General features: G+C 32.5%; 1 protein-coding gene across 2 annotated transcripts in view; it reads right to left on the bottom strand.

The window, feature by feature from the left end:
• The window catches only part of LOC126887829 (major royal jelly protein 3-like), a 175,141-nt gene that overhangs the window by 90,097 nt on the left and 67,646 nt on the right, over nt 1–17,398 (bottom strand). For both annotated transcript variants that reach the window (XM_050655697.1, XM_050655696.1), the window contains exons 3-4: nt 16,566–16,756; nt 4,487–4,582 (exon numbers count right to left, since the gene is read on the bottom strand). In XM_050655697.1, the coding sequence (XP_050511654.1) occupies nt 4,487–4,582; nt 16,566–16,756 (287 nt within the window). The remainder of the gene's footprint in view (nt 1–4,486; nt 4,583–16,565; nt 16,757–17,398) is intronic.

The following is a 17,398-nucleotide window of genomic DNA, read 5'->3' on the forward strand; positions in this document are numbered from 1 at the left end:
CATATTATGGCTCAGGAAAACATTTCCTTTAAAGAAGCTGAAAATATGTATGTAAATCCTTCTTATGCCAAAATTATTACGAATAACAGGTTCTCGGTATTAAATAATATTAACAACTTTCCACCATTGCAACTTGCAAACATCTCAGAGTTCTTCAGCCGTATTAAGGAAACCCTTTATCAAAACAAATATTCGTACTTCCAAAAAAACGAAAATCTTCCCCACTATCTCCCACTACAGAAATGTCACCAATAAAAAAACCCCCAATTAAAATTAAATGCTAATACTGTTCTTCCTAATCCTTATAGGGACGAATATATGAACTAAAAAGAAAAGTCAGTACTTATACTATCTACATTCGTTAAATAACTTCAAAAAAGTTTTCCGTCTAGCCCAGTTACTTTTGCAGAATCAGATATAAGAGAATTTGTTAATAATATGTTTGATACCGACAATCACACAGATGGAATGGACATTAATATTAGTGGATCTGAATCCGAATATTATTAACCTTCCCGATTCCTAACCATAATATTAAAAAAGCAAACTATGTATTTTGCAGTGGAACTGCAGATTTTTAAAAGCAAATAAAGCAAGTTTAATTAATTTTGTTAACAGTACAAATACTGACATCATTGTTATATCAGAACTATGGCTTAAGCCTGACGAAAACTTTTTTTTGAGAGGGTTCAATTTAGTTAATAAATGTAGAGTTAATGGTTATGGTGGCGTAGGTATTTTTGTAGCGCAAGGGCTCGGTTTTAAAGAGGTTAATATCATCCAGTCGTTAAACAAAGATTTAGAAGTTTGCACAATTACTTTACCTTCTATAAACTTATCAATAGTGTCTATTTACCGACCACCTGACGTGGTTGTCAATTTTACCGACTGGCTACAATTATTTCAGCAGTTCCAGTCCCATGCTCTTTTCTGCGGAGACTTTAATGCGCACCATGATAGGTGGGGACCTATACCTGATGATCGACATGGTAAAATTTTAGTAGATGCAACAGATCATCTAGACCTTGTTGTATTAAACGATGGTACTCCCACGAGAATTAACTCTAGTGGAAATCATTCAGCTGTTGACATAGCATTAACCTCTCATTTTTTAGTTGATAAATTAACTTGGACGGTCTTAGATGACATTGTGGGATCGGACCACTACCCAATAGCTATCGACATCCAAATTAAGCCTTCAAATTTTTCAATAAACCCATCCACTAAGTGGAATGACACATGCGCAGACTGGGAATTATTCCAAACACTCTTGGAAAAAGATGTTACTCAGTTACTTACTGAAAATAACACCAGTAATGCATCAATATTTTCGAAATGATTTCCAATGCAGCGACTCGGTCTATGCCTGTTAAAAAATCTTTTACTCCCATTTCCCCAAGACCAATTTGGTGGGATCAGGAAGTAGTAAGATGGTAGAAAAACGGAAAACGGCCTTAAAAAATTATAGAATTCAGTCCAATCATAATAATTATTTAGTTTATCAAAACGTAGCTGCCCAAGCTAAACGTTTATTTGAAAACAAACAACGTTGTAGCTGGATTAACTTCCTAAATAAACTTAATAAAAATACACCACTGACTGAAATTTGGATTTTCCTTAAAGCTGTAAATAATAAAAATTTTCATTGTCCCAAAAAACCTCTTCCAAAAAAATTAATGGAGGAAATGCTAAACAAAATAGGTCCTCCTTCTGCTTCTAATTTTGTGGTAAATTCATTTAAAAAATTCCCATTTAATCATGAAGATGAATTGTCTACTTTTTTACAACGGACGAATTGGATTTAGCGATCAAAAATAGTCGGAACACAGCTCCCGGGTTAGATGGATTTACTTATAAAATAATTTATAACTTACCATATTCTGCTAAAAATTTTCTTTTGCAATTAATTAATGACTGGTGGAGGAAACAAAAATATTATGACTGCTTTAAAAATATTATAATTTGTCTCTTACTTAAACCTTATAAAGATCCAGAAATTCCATCATCATACCGCCCAATCTCGTTAATATCATGCGTGACCAAAACATTCGAAAGATTAATTAAGTTTAGATTAGAACATTTTGTGGAATACAGATCCCTTTTACCAAGCATTCAATATGGTTTTCGCAGAGGACGAGGAACAATAGATGCAGTGAGTCACTTAGTTTCAGATATACAAATAAGTTTTTCCAGAAACCTATATACATTACGTTTATTCATTGATCTAACGGGGGCCTATGATGTAGTTGACCTAAATATTTTATCAAAAAAGATGGAAAAAATTAGAATTAATAAAACTGTATGTACCAATATCTTAAGTATCTTTCATAATAGAAAAATATTTTTACGTGATCATAATAACGTATTACATGGTCCACACACAGTATGTAACGGTTTACCTCAGGGGTCTGTATTGAGCCCTATTTTATTTAATATATACACTGCAGATCTGCATACGTTAGTAGGTGATAAATTCAACATGATACAATACGCGGATGATTTATGTTTTTACTTTAGCCATGGTTCATATGAGAAATGTTTAGATGACTTAAATGAATGTATGCATTTGATAAGAGGTTGGTTTAATGACATGGGATTCAGTGTTTCTCATGATAAGACTGCCTTGGTATGTTTTACTCGTCACCGAGTTAGAACTGCTAGAGCTGCTTGTCTAGACGAGTTCACGATTCCAGTCGTCGACGAATATAAGTACCTAGGTATAGTACTAGATAAAAAACTGCTTTGGACTAACCACATAAAATATATTAAAAAAAGATCCGAACACGGCATAAATCTACTAAAAGTGGTTTCAAAAAAAAATGGGGAGCAGATGTTACTGTATCGTATACATTCTACAAAGCATATATTCGTTCCATATTGGACTATGGTTGTACATTATACGGGGCGTCATCCAAAACGAATCTAATAACTATTGATCGTATACCATATAAGGCTTTAAAAATTTGTATGGGTCTAATGATGTCATCGCCTAACCAAGCAGTCCTGGCAGAAATACAAGAACCCCCATTAAATATAGGTAGACAGTACTTAGCTGAAAAACAAATAAATAAATACAGAACATTTAATACGAGTATGATCCGAAAAATAGCTTTTATTGACACTTGTAATCTTACAACACCTTATTGGATGATAAAAAATTCCCCTCTCTTGGCAGATGGCTTTATTAATACCAACCATTATGAAATTTTTATATTAAATAGTCCCAAATATCCAATATTTCAATATAGTTATCAAAGTATCATATTTCGACCAACAATTATACACCCTGAATATTCAGAAATCCCTAATTTAAATAACCTAATACTCACCACCACATTGAATGCTTTTGGAAAAGATGTTACTAAAATATTTACAGATGGGTCCAAAAGTGAGGTTGGAACAGGTGCAGCATTTTTTGTTTCACACATCAATCATGTCGAAAAATTTAAACTAGCGGATATATAAAAGGAAAAAGCCTATTATGGTGCACGCTAAATCCAGTTCAAACGGTTTGTATTATGTCAGATTCTAAGTCCGTTTTGCAAGCTATTGAAGGATCTCCAATAAATATATATAATCAAGAATTAATTTGTGAAATAAAAACTTATTGTACCAATTAAATCAGCAAAATAAAAAAATAATTCTCATATGGGTAAAAGGTCACAGCGGTATTATCGGTAACGAAAGGGTTGATTATGAGGCGAAAGAAGCTTGTAAATCAGATAAGTTCGTAAAAATATTTTCACATACCGACTTAACTACTAAATTATAAAAATCTATTAAAGACAGATGAACAGAATCTTACAATAATTTTAGCAAGACATCGAAAAATCTTTATTTACAGCTTTATCCACAACTTCCAAATAAAATACCGCATACGACTTTTGATTATATAAAAAGATATACTTCAGTTATAACTCGCTTAAAATTGAATCACGGCCGTTTTCTGGCGCACCTTCATAAATTAGGGATACTTAACTCCCCGTTATGTGACTGTGAAAACATATCCATAGGTGACATTAACCACATGTTCCTGGAGTGTCAAAAGAATAACACAGCTATCTCTAAACTATATAATTCCTTAATAGAATACAACACACCTCTCCCTCTCAACATTGGTTCCCTGTTGTCTAGCAATAATAAACACGTCTTCGTGTTTCGTGTTTCGTGTTTCTTTCATAGTCATCAGAGAATACGGCACTTTTGTAGCTGCCCACTTGAAATATGAAGTTTCAAGACGCATTCGTTAACTTTTCTTCTTACAAATTCTTATTCTACCCAGGTCTCTGAAGAGGTGGGGCACACCGAAACATGTTAGATCCTATTGGTACCGATTCATATACAGAAGGTTTAACGAATTGTACTCTTGGGCATACTTTTAGATTGAGAAAAACCCAAAATTTTAATTATTTATACTATTAAATTACACTGTTATAATAACATTGTAATTACTAATAATAATTATTATTAACATTAAAATACATACCGATTTTAGATCAAAAACTAATAGTTGTGGCGGACAAACCATCCTCGTGCCCAATACTCCGGTGTCCAAAACCCATAATCTGCTACATTCATCAACCTACATAAAATTATTTATTATGTCTATTAATTCCATTAAGAATATACCTAGTATATAACTGTATATAAGTATATAAAAATTGAAATTACATTTGCGAGAAAAAAAAATAGACTCAAAAGGAAAATAAGTTATAGTTCTTTGATTACGCTGTTTGAAAAGTGTCTATCCATACACAATGTAAAATTACAAGTAAAATATTGTAAACAGAAGTAATTTCCATTGAAGCACACAAATTATTTATAAAGTTTGTAACTAAAGAACATAAGATATAAGAAATATAAAATCTTTCCGAAAGTCCCTTTTTAAAAAATATTTATTTAACACAAGAAAGTAGTCTTTACAGTTTGAAAGCAAAATCTGAACTAAACAATTATAATTCTAAACTAAGAAATGAAAATGTAATATTTTGATAACTATGAACGTATGATGTCTTCGTCAGCGTTTCTCTGGTTCAGGGACTTACTCTTCTCACGGTCATTACCGTGTTCTAGCTGATGTTGCGGAATGTGGGTCGTTAACTCCTCTTCCCCAAGAGTGAAGCCATGCGAGGGAGTTCTATGCCGGGGTTAGGACTTTCTTCTTTTTCCTCTATGGAATCGTTTCTCTTTGTTTTTGCTATTTTCCTTTTGAGTAAAATAATAAGTGTTGTAATTATTCCAATGTACAACAGAATTGTCCAAATACTTGGAATGTGGTACAGAGCCGTATTTTGAAATATTGGTTTTATTTCGTGATTTGGAATATCTTTAAGTTTTAGCGAATTTAGTTTTATTTCCATTGGTGCTATTTTAATTATATCGAAATTTAATTGTGGTGAGTTTATCATCATTGGTTGCCCTGATGTGACGTCTTGAAAGGTTAATTCTTGATTTTGGAAAATAATTTTACAAGGTGCATTCTCTATCAGATAAATGCCGTTCAGAATTTTTATTTGCGTTTCTTCTGCACATTTAATGATTAGTTTTTCTTCTTTAGGAAAGACAGCTAAATATTGGTTGATTTCTGGAATAATTTCGATATGGTTTCCTGGAATTTTCGCTTTTAGGTATTGGCAGTCTGTAGAGTTGCCAAAAAATAAAATTTGGTCTTCACATGAGTGCTCGTGATTAATTTGCAGATAACCAGGACATTGGAAGATCTTACTATGTGTGCAGATGTCATTTAGAGGAAATATAATTTTTTCATTTTTTAATAAATATCTTGAGTTTGGTAACATGATGACAAATTCTGACTTACTTTTTGTGGGAATTGGCAATAAATGATAAAGATCAAAATTGGATTCATAGTCAATAGAGATTGAAAGAAAATATTGTATTTGATTCTTTTCTATTTTGCAAGTTATTTGTAAAATAGCTTCGAAATCTAAAATGTTTTCATATTTTACTTCAAATGGTAGCTGTGCTTTGTAATGTGACGAAATTTTTTGGAGTTCGTTAAATAATTCGTTTGATTTTATTATGCTAGGATGTAATGTTTTCAATTTGCAAAATGTAATCGAATTCTGGACACTTTCCATTGTATCGAGTATTAAGTTGTATGTTATTATAATTTCATTAAACATGTCTTTCAAATAATTGACATTTTCAAGATTTGTTTGGAAATCTACTATATCTTTTATTGCTAAAATTTTGGATTTTAAATTAATTTCATTTTCTTGAATATTTTGAATTGTTTCATTAAAGTTACTGATAATTTCATGGCTTAGCGAATATTAATTATTGATTTGGCTTTGCAAGTTTGCTTCGTTTGTCTTTAAGTGTTCTAGTATTGAGTTAATTTTTTCGCCGTCTTCAGCATCTAAATTTCCTGTTATAGCTTTAATAATTGAACCGAAACCGTTGATAATACCTCTTTTATTTTTTTGTAACTTGGTATGTATGTTTAGGTTTTCAAATTTTTCCTCAATATTATCTTTGACGTACTCTACTAAATTAACATAATTTTTTGTTTCATTATTGAAAAATTTACAATTAGAAAGATTATTTTTTAGGTGATCATATTGCATATTTAAGTTATCATACTCTTCTAAAAGTGGATTTAAGTTATAGTAATGGACAAAAGTGTGGCTAGATTTTTGAAGTTTGGCAGGTCCCAATTTGATTGGTAATATGCCTAGATTATGGGTAACATCTTTTATTTGGATTGCTGCGCATCCGATTGCGAGGTACCTGAAAATTTGTAAGGTTTTCTTTTAGGTCGTTTAACATTAGAAAAATGAATATTTTCGGCAGTATTTTTATGTCTAGTTTTTATTTTCGCGGTTTTTCTTTCTTTATTAATTTTACTTATTTCTTCAGCTTGGTATTTATTTTTTGTTTTACTTTGATATTGCTTATTACGAACAAATACTTTAGTAGGGATTGTTTCGGGCAATTCTTCTCGATTTTCGTTAGCTTTAGAGATTACTTTTTCTTTTACGTTTTGCAAGGATTTATTGATATTAGAATAAAGTATTTTCATTTTTTCTTTATGGTTTGAAATATAATTATTTAAAATTTGTTGCTCGATATTGATATCAAAAGGAGAATTACTATCTATATGTCCCGTAATCAACTCATGTGGTTTCATTTTTGTTACTGAATGGATGCTGTTATTATAAGCTAGTAAAGCGTAATTTATTTTTTGTTCAATATGGTCATTTTTGTACTCTTTTTGATTATTTAGTAGTCTAATATGTTCGATTATGGTTGAATGGAATCTCTCAGCAATTCCATTAGATTCTGGATGTTGAGAGCTTATAAAATGTACTTTTACTTTATGTAGCTCTAAAAGTTCTTTGACAACTGAATTTTTTAATTCGGTCCCATTATCAGATATTATTTGCTCTGGTATGCAGTGATGAGTAAAATATCGAATTAATGCATTTGCTACTTCGATACCTTGAGCTGAATTTATTTTATATAATTGACCATATTTAGAAAAAGAATCTATTATAGTTAAAAATTTTGTTTTTTCTAATGTGACTGAATCTAGGTGAACAATTTGGAAGGGTCTAGTTGCAGTAGGTGTTATATTAAATAAGGGTTTGATAGGTCTCCTATCGTATTTTGTTAATTGGCAAATTTCACAATCGTTTATATAAGTTTGGATAGATGCTCTTTGATTCGGCCAATAATATAAGGCTTTTATTCTATTTTCTGTTTCATCTACTCCTCTGTGGTTCTGTTTTCCTTCGTGATAATTTTTTATTATTTCTTCAATTTCGTTTGGTGGGATATCGATTAACTTCTTGGTGCATTTAATAATTTTTGTATTCGGTTATAAAAATCAAATGGGGATTCATTATTGCCTTGTTTCAATTCTGAAATTTCTATGTTTAAAGTATAAATATCTCTTTTGTCTGAATAAGAATTAATTAAAGCATTTTTTAAATCTTGCCAAGTTCTAAGATTACAAGAAGAAATATTAACTGCGGCTTCGCCTTTTATTTTTGCAATTATGCTTGACATCAAATATTCATTTTGAAAATCATTCACATCTGTAGCATTATAAAATTTGGTTACAAGTTTTTCGGAAATTTCTAAAAATCTAGGAAGTAACGTATGATTTCCTTCAAAATCTGGAATCATATCTAAGTATTCTTTCTTTAGTTGAGGAACTTGTGGAACAGCCATTTTAAATTTATTATTTAATTCTAATATTTTCGAAAAACTTATATTATTTTTATTAAAAGGTAAATTAGCTAAATTAGTTAAATTTGAGTCAGAATCTGTATCTGAGTTACTACTGTCTGAATAATCAGAATCTAGTGTTAAATTAGGCTCTCTATATGACATTAAACACTTACAGTAATGTAGCGATCTTGTCCATGGAACTGCTTCGGAACTGGGTCGAGACACTCACAATATTCGCTTGAAAGTCTCTCCGGTACGAATCTTCTCGTCAGGTTACTCAATTCGCCCAACTGGAATTCACTTCACGAAAACTGTTCGAATAGTCAAAAAATCGTAAAAACGAACCGAGAGTTATATTCGCTAACGCCCGTTTGACTATCCTACTGACTGCGCCAGAAATATAAAATCTTTCCGAAAGTCCCTTTTTAAAAAATATTTATTTAACACAAGAAAGTAGTCTTTACAGTTTGAAAGCAAAATCTGAACTAAACAATTATAATTCTAAACTAAGAAATGAAAATGTAATATTTTGATAACTATGAACGTATGATGTCTTCGTCAGCGTTTCTCTGGTTCAGGGACTTACTCTTCTCACGGTCATTACCGTGTTCTAGCTGATGTTGCGGAATGTGGGTCGTTAACTTATATGTATATAAAGAATATAAGATATATGTGATAAAACATGTTATGAATGAAAGTCATTATGCAATGAATATAAAAGTAAATTAACATAAAATATCAAAATGAATACTGGGTATTTCTTCCTCTTCGTTGTGTTACACTTCTCATAAGAGATCTTAAGGACCTTATTAAGTTTCTGAATGATTGCTGAAGAATCGCTTTTCACTCTTAATCTAATGCAGTTTTTAGCTCCAACACTGTCGGATTACGGACCCGAACCCTGCGTTTGAGCTTATCCCATAGGTGGTCGATAGGATTCATATGCGGACTCAATGAAGGCCAGTTCATTGTCGTTATACTGATGTTGACTAGGTAAGCTTTCGTAATCCGCGCTGTGAGCCATCGAACGATATCATGCTTTAGCATGAAGCCGTCATCCATGTAGTTGGAGTAAGGAATATCATTGTCTTTGAGAATATCCGTAATGCAACGATCCGCTGTCAAACCCCCTCCGCTCTGTTTTCCCTTCTAAATATATAAAATCCCAAAAATATACACGAGCCATCTCCATAGCTCATTGTTTCGACACTGCAGCACTGGGAAAATAGTTCTCGAGTTTGTTTCGGACGTGCGTTCAAATTGGGCCCTGTGTTAGCTCGTCTGGGAGTCAAAGTGGCCGCCTTAAGTTTTCTCTTAACTATCCACTGAGCCACGGTGACACCTCGAATATTCTTCAAGGATTGTTGAAGCTCAGCTCAACTCCTCTTGCCTGCCGATTACACAAGGCACTCAGGACAATAAATCAATTATTCCTCTCTGTCATTACACGTCACCGACCCGAACCTGGTCGTCGACTCTAGCTACCGGTCTCCTGGTAGCGACGGTAAGCCCTTGAGACTGCCGACGGCGTCACAAGGAGGCGAAGGGCGAAAGTCCTCTCACTATATCCCTCTCGTAATTATGAAATTACCTGGACCCCCTTCACTGGAGAAGTATCCATTTATTTAAATATTCACTTACTGCACTTCAAAGTGTACATACGGGTTAACGTTTGAAACGATACTGAGACGACCATCGGCAAATTGATAGAGGTCTAAATTGGGTAGAACTTGCCCGTTACAATGTTTGATGCATTCCCTATGCCATACAGAAGAAATCAAATTTTACAACACGTTGCCAATTTGCATAAAACAATTATTTTTTGGAAGCTCTATAATAGACAATATTTTTTTGCAATATTTGTTTTAATTTAAAGAACACAGTCCAGTTGACTGGAATGACGGTCTATGTTTCAGTCCAACTCGCCCATTACAGAGCCACTAGCATAGTGTGAACGGCTAATCTAGTACTTGATTATTGCATTAAAATATTTCCACCAGTGATGGCAGGTCAGGGTCGGCGGGGTCGGCGACCCACACATTTATGGACATCTTGTAGATTTTCTAAATATTTAATTTAATCTGAGTTGATGATATTTGTTTCTGTAAAATAAAAAAAGATCTGTGGGATAATACAGACTAAATTTTATTCATTGTTTTTAAAAGAATTCGATCAATCCGATACGTTAAAAGTGATCCCTACGCGTAAGAAACTTTTCAAATTAATAATCCCAGCCATGCACCGATTGCGATTATGTGAATTCTTTTTTTATAAGATCTGCTTCGACAGGGACGGCGAGCCGTCCCTAGATTTACGATTTACTTGTAACAAGCGCTGTATAATATTAGCCGATAGGCAACCAATTATACATTTCACCACAATTTCACCCGTATTTGAATGGCAGAGTCCGGCAGGTACCGGCAGAAATCAATCTGCCGATCGGTGATGGGCAGACACCAGCAAGGCATGTTACCAAGGCACGTACCCTGCTAATAGTGCGCTCGGGATGAAATTAATTATGAAATAACGTAGCTTTTGGAATTTTAACTCTCGGTTAGTTTTCACTGTAGCAGATTTTCGTAAACAGCTTTTGGAAGTTTTCAATTTTATTAATAAAGGCGACAATTTTGCAAGTGATGATATCTCGATCCGTGAAGCAATCGGTTTGAAAACTTTACTAAATGATTATTCTTTTAATATTTATTTACATATTTCTAAGAAAGTGTTTACCCAAACTGATGTGATATTCAATGTTGTTCAAAATCAGTCAACTGACATTATTTATTCCAAAAATAGAATAACAAAGCTGGTAAAAAATCTCACAGATAGTAATTTTCAATATATACGCAGTGACGTTTTGGATTCGCTTTATATTTCCGAACACCCCCACAAAAGACAAAAGTATGACACAGATCTCGAAAAACAAGTATATTTTGAAATTTTTGATACTATTATTACTTGTGGAATTAGATAGGTACTAATTTTTTTCAAATTTAGAAGATTTGCAAAATTTAAAAGTTATGCCAAAGAATTCTCAAAATATCTATTAGACAAGTGTATTAAAACTATCCATAATTCTTTAATCAAATAAACTAAGGAAATTAATTAAAAGTTTTATATATTATGCTGATCCAAATATTTTCGGAAGATGGGATAAGTTACAAAATATGTATAATTTTATATACTGCAATTCATTGCAACAAACTGTTCCCGAAATTAATAAATTATTATCAGGAATTCTCTCATTGCTACCAACTTTTGCCTTATAGTCTAAGAGCTAGTGAACCCTCCGACTAACGGTCGTCCTGTAAGGCTAAAAATTTTTCTAGTGGTAATTCATAGCACACCAAGGCTAAAAACCATGACCTGGCAGGCCTCAGCGGTGCACGTGTATCTACCAGGTGAATCGAAAAGTGCAAATTTAGAGGGTAAAATAAACTTTCCCCTGTAAGGTTTAAATTTAAGTATGTGTTTGAGTAAGTCATTTAGAAGAAATGTGTACAATGACAGGCGATTCTGAAGAGCATAAGACCTTGCCAGGCGAGGGGAAACATTAGGGGTTTTTCCTAAAATTATTCTTTTTGCATCGAACAAATTTTTTTAGGTTTTTTGAATTATTTCAAACAGAAAACGTCTTTAGTGATTTTTCTTTTAAGTTAATAGTTTTTGTTATATGAGCGATTGAAAATTTTGAAAATTGAGAAATCGGCCATTTTTAACCCTATATCGGACATTTATCTAAAAATTTCAATATTGCCAAGGTACGTAGATATTCTTTAAACATTGATTGATGAAATCCCGAAGAGTTTTTTGCAATACAATATCGAAAACCCCTTTGTTTTTTTAATTGCTAATGAAGCGTGTGCGGCACTGTAGTATAAGTGAGGACCTTTGATTTTGCATAAATTAATTATCTCGAGAATGGGCAAATTTCAAGAGAAATCCTCAGACGGGTCGATTTTTATTTTTGAATTAGGACTTTTTGGCATATATATAATACTAGTGACGTCATCCATCTGGGCGTGATGACGTAATCGATGATTTTTTTAAATAAGAGTAGGGGTTGTGTGGTAGCTCATTTGAAAGGTTATTTAATTCTCTATTCAGTAATATAAACATTAACATAATTATTTACACAGGGTGTACAAAAAAAATTTTTCTTCTATTTGTCAAATTTAATCAAAGTTAATTTAATAAAAAAAATTTTTTTGTACACCCTGTATAAATAATTATCTTAATGTTTATATTAGTGAATAGAAAATTCAATAACCTTTCAAATGAGCTATCACACAACCCCTACTCTCATTTAAAAAAATCGTCGATTACGTGATCACGCTCAGATGGATGACGTCACTAGTATTATATATATGCCAAAAAGTCCTAATTTAAAAATAAAAATCGACCTGTCTGAGAATTTCTCTTGAAATTTGCCCATTCTCGAGATAATGAGTTTATGCAAACTCAAACGTCCTCACTTATACTACAGTGTCGCACCTGCTTGATTAGCAATTAAAAAAACAAAGGGGTTTTCGATATTTTATTGCAAAAAACTCTTCGGGATTTCATCAATCAATGTTTAAAGAATATCTACGTATATTGGCAACATTGAAATTTTTAGATAAATGTCCGATTTAGGGTTAAAAATGGCCGATTTCGCAATTTTCAAAATTTTCAATCGCTCATATAACAAAAACTATTAACTTAAGAGAAAAATCACTAAAGACGTTTTCTGTTTGAAATGATTCAAAAAAACCTAAAAAAAATTTGTTCGATGCAAAAAGAATAATTTTAGGAAAAACCCCTAATCTTTCCCCTCGCCTGGCAAGGTTTTATGCTCTTCAGAATCGCCTGTCATTGTACACATTTCTTCTGAATGACTTACTCAAACACATACTTAAATTTAAACCTCACAGGAGGAAGTTTATTTTACCCCCTAAATTTGCACTTTTCGATTCACCTGGTAGATACACGTGCACCACTGAGGCCTGCCAGGTCATGGTTTTTAGCCTTGGTGTGCTATGAATTATCACTAGAAAAATTTCTAGCCTTACAGGACGACCGTTAGTCGGAGGGTTCACTAGCTCTTAGACTATTAAATGAACGGGATTTCTCTTGTCTCAAAAGTGTCAAAACGTATTGTCGAAACACCATGAAACAAAAGAGAATGTCAAGCTTTTCTCAAAAATGTCAATAGAAAAAAACTATTAAAATCTCTCCAACACATTAATAAATTTTACGATGATGTTATTACCCATTTTGCTACGTGCAAACAACATAGACTAAAGTTAATTTATAAACATATTTAGGTTCTAAATCTATGTGAAAAAACAAAAAAAAAATAAAACAAAAAACAAAAACCAAAAATCTTCTATGATGATGAAGCCTTTTAATTAGATGGTATACCTATCTGAGGAGACAAAAACCTTACCGACCCTGTCCCTAAAGCCACGAGCCACCACTGATTTCCACTATACAGAGTGTAACAAAAAGGCAGGTCATAAATTAAATCATATATTCTTCGACCAAAATTAGTTCTATTGAACCTAACTTACCTTAGAAAAAATGTGCAAATAAAAAAGTGACAGTCCTTTGAATTTACAAAATGAAAATCGATTTTTTTCCAATATACCGAAAACTATTGGATTTTTTATTGAAAATGGACATGTGGCATTTTTATGGCAGGAACATCTTAAAACAAAAATAACTGTCAAATTTGTACACCCCACAAACATTTTATGAGGGTTATGTTCCCTTAAACCTCCCCAAGATTTTGCGGTGGACAGCAGATCTCATCACTGGATTATACGAAACAAAAAATTCAAAAAGATTTCATTAGATTATGAGTTTCACGAGGTAACAAGGTCGAGTTTTTTTATTTTTAATGATTTTTGGATTTTTGGTATCACTGAAGAAATCAAAAATACGAAATTTTTGATAAAAATTTTGTGAAAACCAACAGATTTAATATTGTTGAACAAAAAATAAGCACAAAACGAAAAATTTCTCGACATTGTTACCTCAAGAAATGTCTAAAGAAAATCTGTGCAAAATTTCAGGTAGATAGGTCAAGTAGTTTTTCAGTTACAACGTCCACCGCATTTGAAGAAGCAGTTTTGAGAAAAATGCGTTTAAAGTTTTGACAACTGCATCTTCATCTTCTAATTTGTCTGCCAAATCGTAAAGTGATGAACATTGGAATATATTTTTTGAATTGCGGAGTAATCTACAAAAGAGAAGGCGAACAGTTGTTTAACGTTTCTCACTACGCTCAAGCATGCTGGCGCGAAGCCGCGGCATCGCTAGTCGAAGGTAGGGACATTCAACACCCTGTATCTCTGGTTATTTTACTCCGATTATTTTGAAATTTTCAGAGTATTCTTGAAAGTATGCACTTTTATTTGAAATAATAAAAAAAATAAATATTTCCAACCATACCCCCCCTCCCTTAAGAAAAATAAATATATATATAGAAGAATATATTTAGAAATTGAATTAATGATGTCGTGCTATTATATAATATATAATGTGTAGTAGCATGACATCATGAATTCAATTTCTAAATATATTCTTCCATATATATTTATTTTTCTTAATATGTATGTGAGTTGGGGTGTTATGAATAGTATCGTATCCAACTTGGTGTCTATGCATTTTGACGTTGCGACCCTGACAGAAATTGTGGGACATCTGGTGACTGTCTCAATTTGAATCAAACAAATTTTCCTATTGGGCTGACCAACTAGCTAATGGTACCACAATAATAATTTAATTGGAACGTACACAAAAGTTGCACGTACACAAAGGGGGGTTAAGGGGACAAAACCCCATATTTATGTGGTGTACAAATTTCACTGTTATTTTTTAAGATGTTCCTGCCCTAACAATTTCACATATCCATTTTCACTAAAAAATCTCTAATAGTTTTCAATATATTGGAAAAAATCGATTTTCGTTTGGAACTTCAAAGGGCTGTAACTTTTTTATGTGCACATTCTTGTACTAAGGTAAGTTAGGTTCAATCGAACTATTTCGGTCACAGAATATGTGATTTAATTTATGACCTGCCTTTTTGTTACCTGTATACTAACCGATCTAACAGATTTTGAATGACTGGAATAATATGGAGGATATTATTCAGTCCAGCACTATACTGAATAACTAGCTGGATTTCTGGACTAGAATAATGTGAACCGAGCATTATGTTTATAGGTCTGGATCCCGCGTATGAAAAAAAAGTTGATTAATAGCAAGCTGAAAATATGTTAATAGCTTAAGGGTGTCTAGTCGGATAAACTTTGATATATGGGAACACTGGAACAGGGGCAGTTTTAATTGTGGAACAGGTTAAAAATTTGGAACGGTCAGACCATGAAAACGGCACATTTATTTTGTCCGACAGAATAAAGTTAAACTCTCCGAACAGAAATTAAACTCTCATGCAAAAATCAGACTGCTATTTATCACCTGTCATGATTCCTGTCACTTGACATATTCTACATGTTCCACTCATTAAAACGCCCATTTGATGATAAATAGCAGTCTGATTTTTGCATGAGAGTTTAATCTCTGTTCGGAGAGTTTAAGTCTATTCTGTCGGACAAAATAAATGTGCCGTTTTCGTGGTCCGACCGTTCCAAATTTTTAACCTGTTCCACAATTAAAACTGCCCCTGTTCCAGTGTTCCCATATATCAAAGTTTATCCGACTAGACACCCTTAAGCTATTAACAAATTTTCAGCTTGCTATTAATCAACTTTTTTTTCATACGCGGGATCCAGACCTATTAGTATAGAAAATTTACAGATATTAGGACATTTATTTGATGTATACAATAATTTTGGTTTCCTGCATTTTATACAATAACTAAAGTCCGCCCCACCTTGACTTTACAGTATAGGGAACATAGACAATGCAGTCCTTATGATAGTTTTTAGCGAAATGGTGCCGATTTTATCAAAAAGGATTTGTATTCGAACATGAGAGAGATTAAATTAAAACTATTTTAGAAAGGCAATCTACAATTTTAGGATTCATATGCGTAATAACTATGATATATCAAATAAACTTTAACGCATACGAATCCTAAAATTGTAGATTGTCTTACTAAAACGGTTTTAATTTAATCTCTCTAATGTTCGATTACAAATTCTTTTTGATAAAATCGGCATCATCGCGCTAAAAACTCTCATAAGGACTTCATTGTCTATGTTCCCTATACTGTAAAGTCAAGGTGGGACGGACTATAGGTATTTTGACAACGACGTCCGATTTGGACGTCGAAACGTTAATAAAATTATTTTTTGGTTAAATTGTGGCTTATTTCCCATTTAGAATAGTTGAATATACAATAACTGTTTAAGAGTACTTACCATGACCCTAAATACTGATACAATCCTGTTTTTATTACAACTTTCTGGATTTAGGTGCCAGTCCCAGTTGGGATAGGGTGTAATTACAGGATTTTCGTTAATCTTTTTTCCAGAAATAGTACCAAGAGAAGCAGGCGTTGCTGGTTTATTTCTTGGAATTGTTATAAACATTTTATTGTCAACAAAATGACCTAAAATATAACAAAATGAAAAGAATAATATGTTCCGAATATATTTCAAAAAATTAATACTAAACAATAAAGGTGCAGATATCAACGAGAATAACTGAATGGATAATTTTAATATCTAAACAGCAGCAGACATTTTGCACAAAAAGGGTAATATGGCAGCAATATAATAATAAACATATACAGTGCTAGTCAAAAGTCCGTACCCCCCCTCTTATCTTTTGAACGATTGTACCTATCATAGTGAAATTTGAAGCGAGGAAATAAACGGACGTAAGCTTCTTAACTAGTCATGACAGGTGACGTAATAGTGACAGATGACATTACAGAGCCACTGTGACCAATTTTTTTAAATGGGACCTTATGGCAAGTGATACCTCGTTTGAAAGGTATTCAAAATACCTATTCAGTCATACTATTTTTTTTGGGTTTAAGTTGATTTTGATTTTGGTGAATAAATTTAATTAATATAATATTGTAGTTTCGCATTTAATTAATAAAAATTCAAATGTCTGCCTATGGTTTTTTTGTCAAAAAAGTTGACGTTTTTTAATTCTCTAGTAGTTTTTACGACAACATCACCCTTTTTGACAAGTAATCATAGGCGGAATTTAGAATTTTTATTAATTAAATACGAAACTACAA

This window comes from Diabrotica virgifera, chromosome 7 (genome assembly GCF_917563875.1).
Source record: "Diabrotica virgifera virgifera chromosome 7, PGI_DIABVI_V3a".
NCBI classification, from domain to species: domain Eukaryota; kingdom Metazoa; phylum Arthropoda; class Insecta; order Coleoptera; family Chrysomelidae; genus Diabrotica; species Diabrotica virgifera.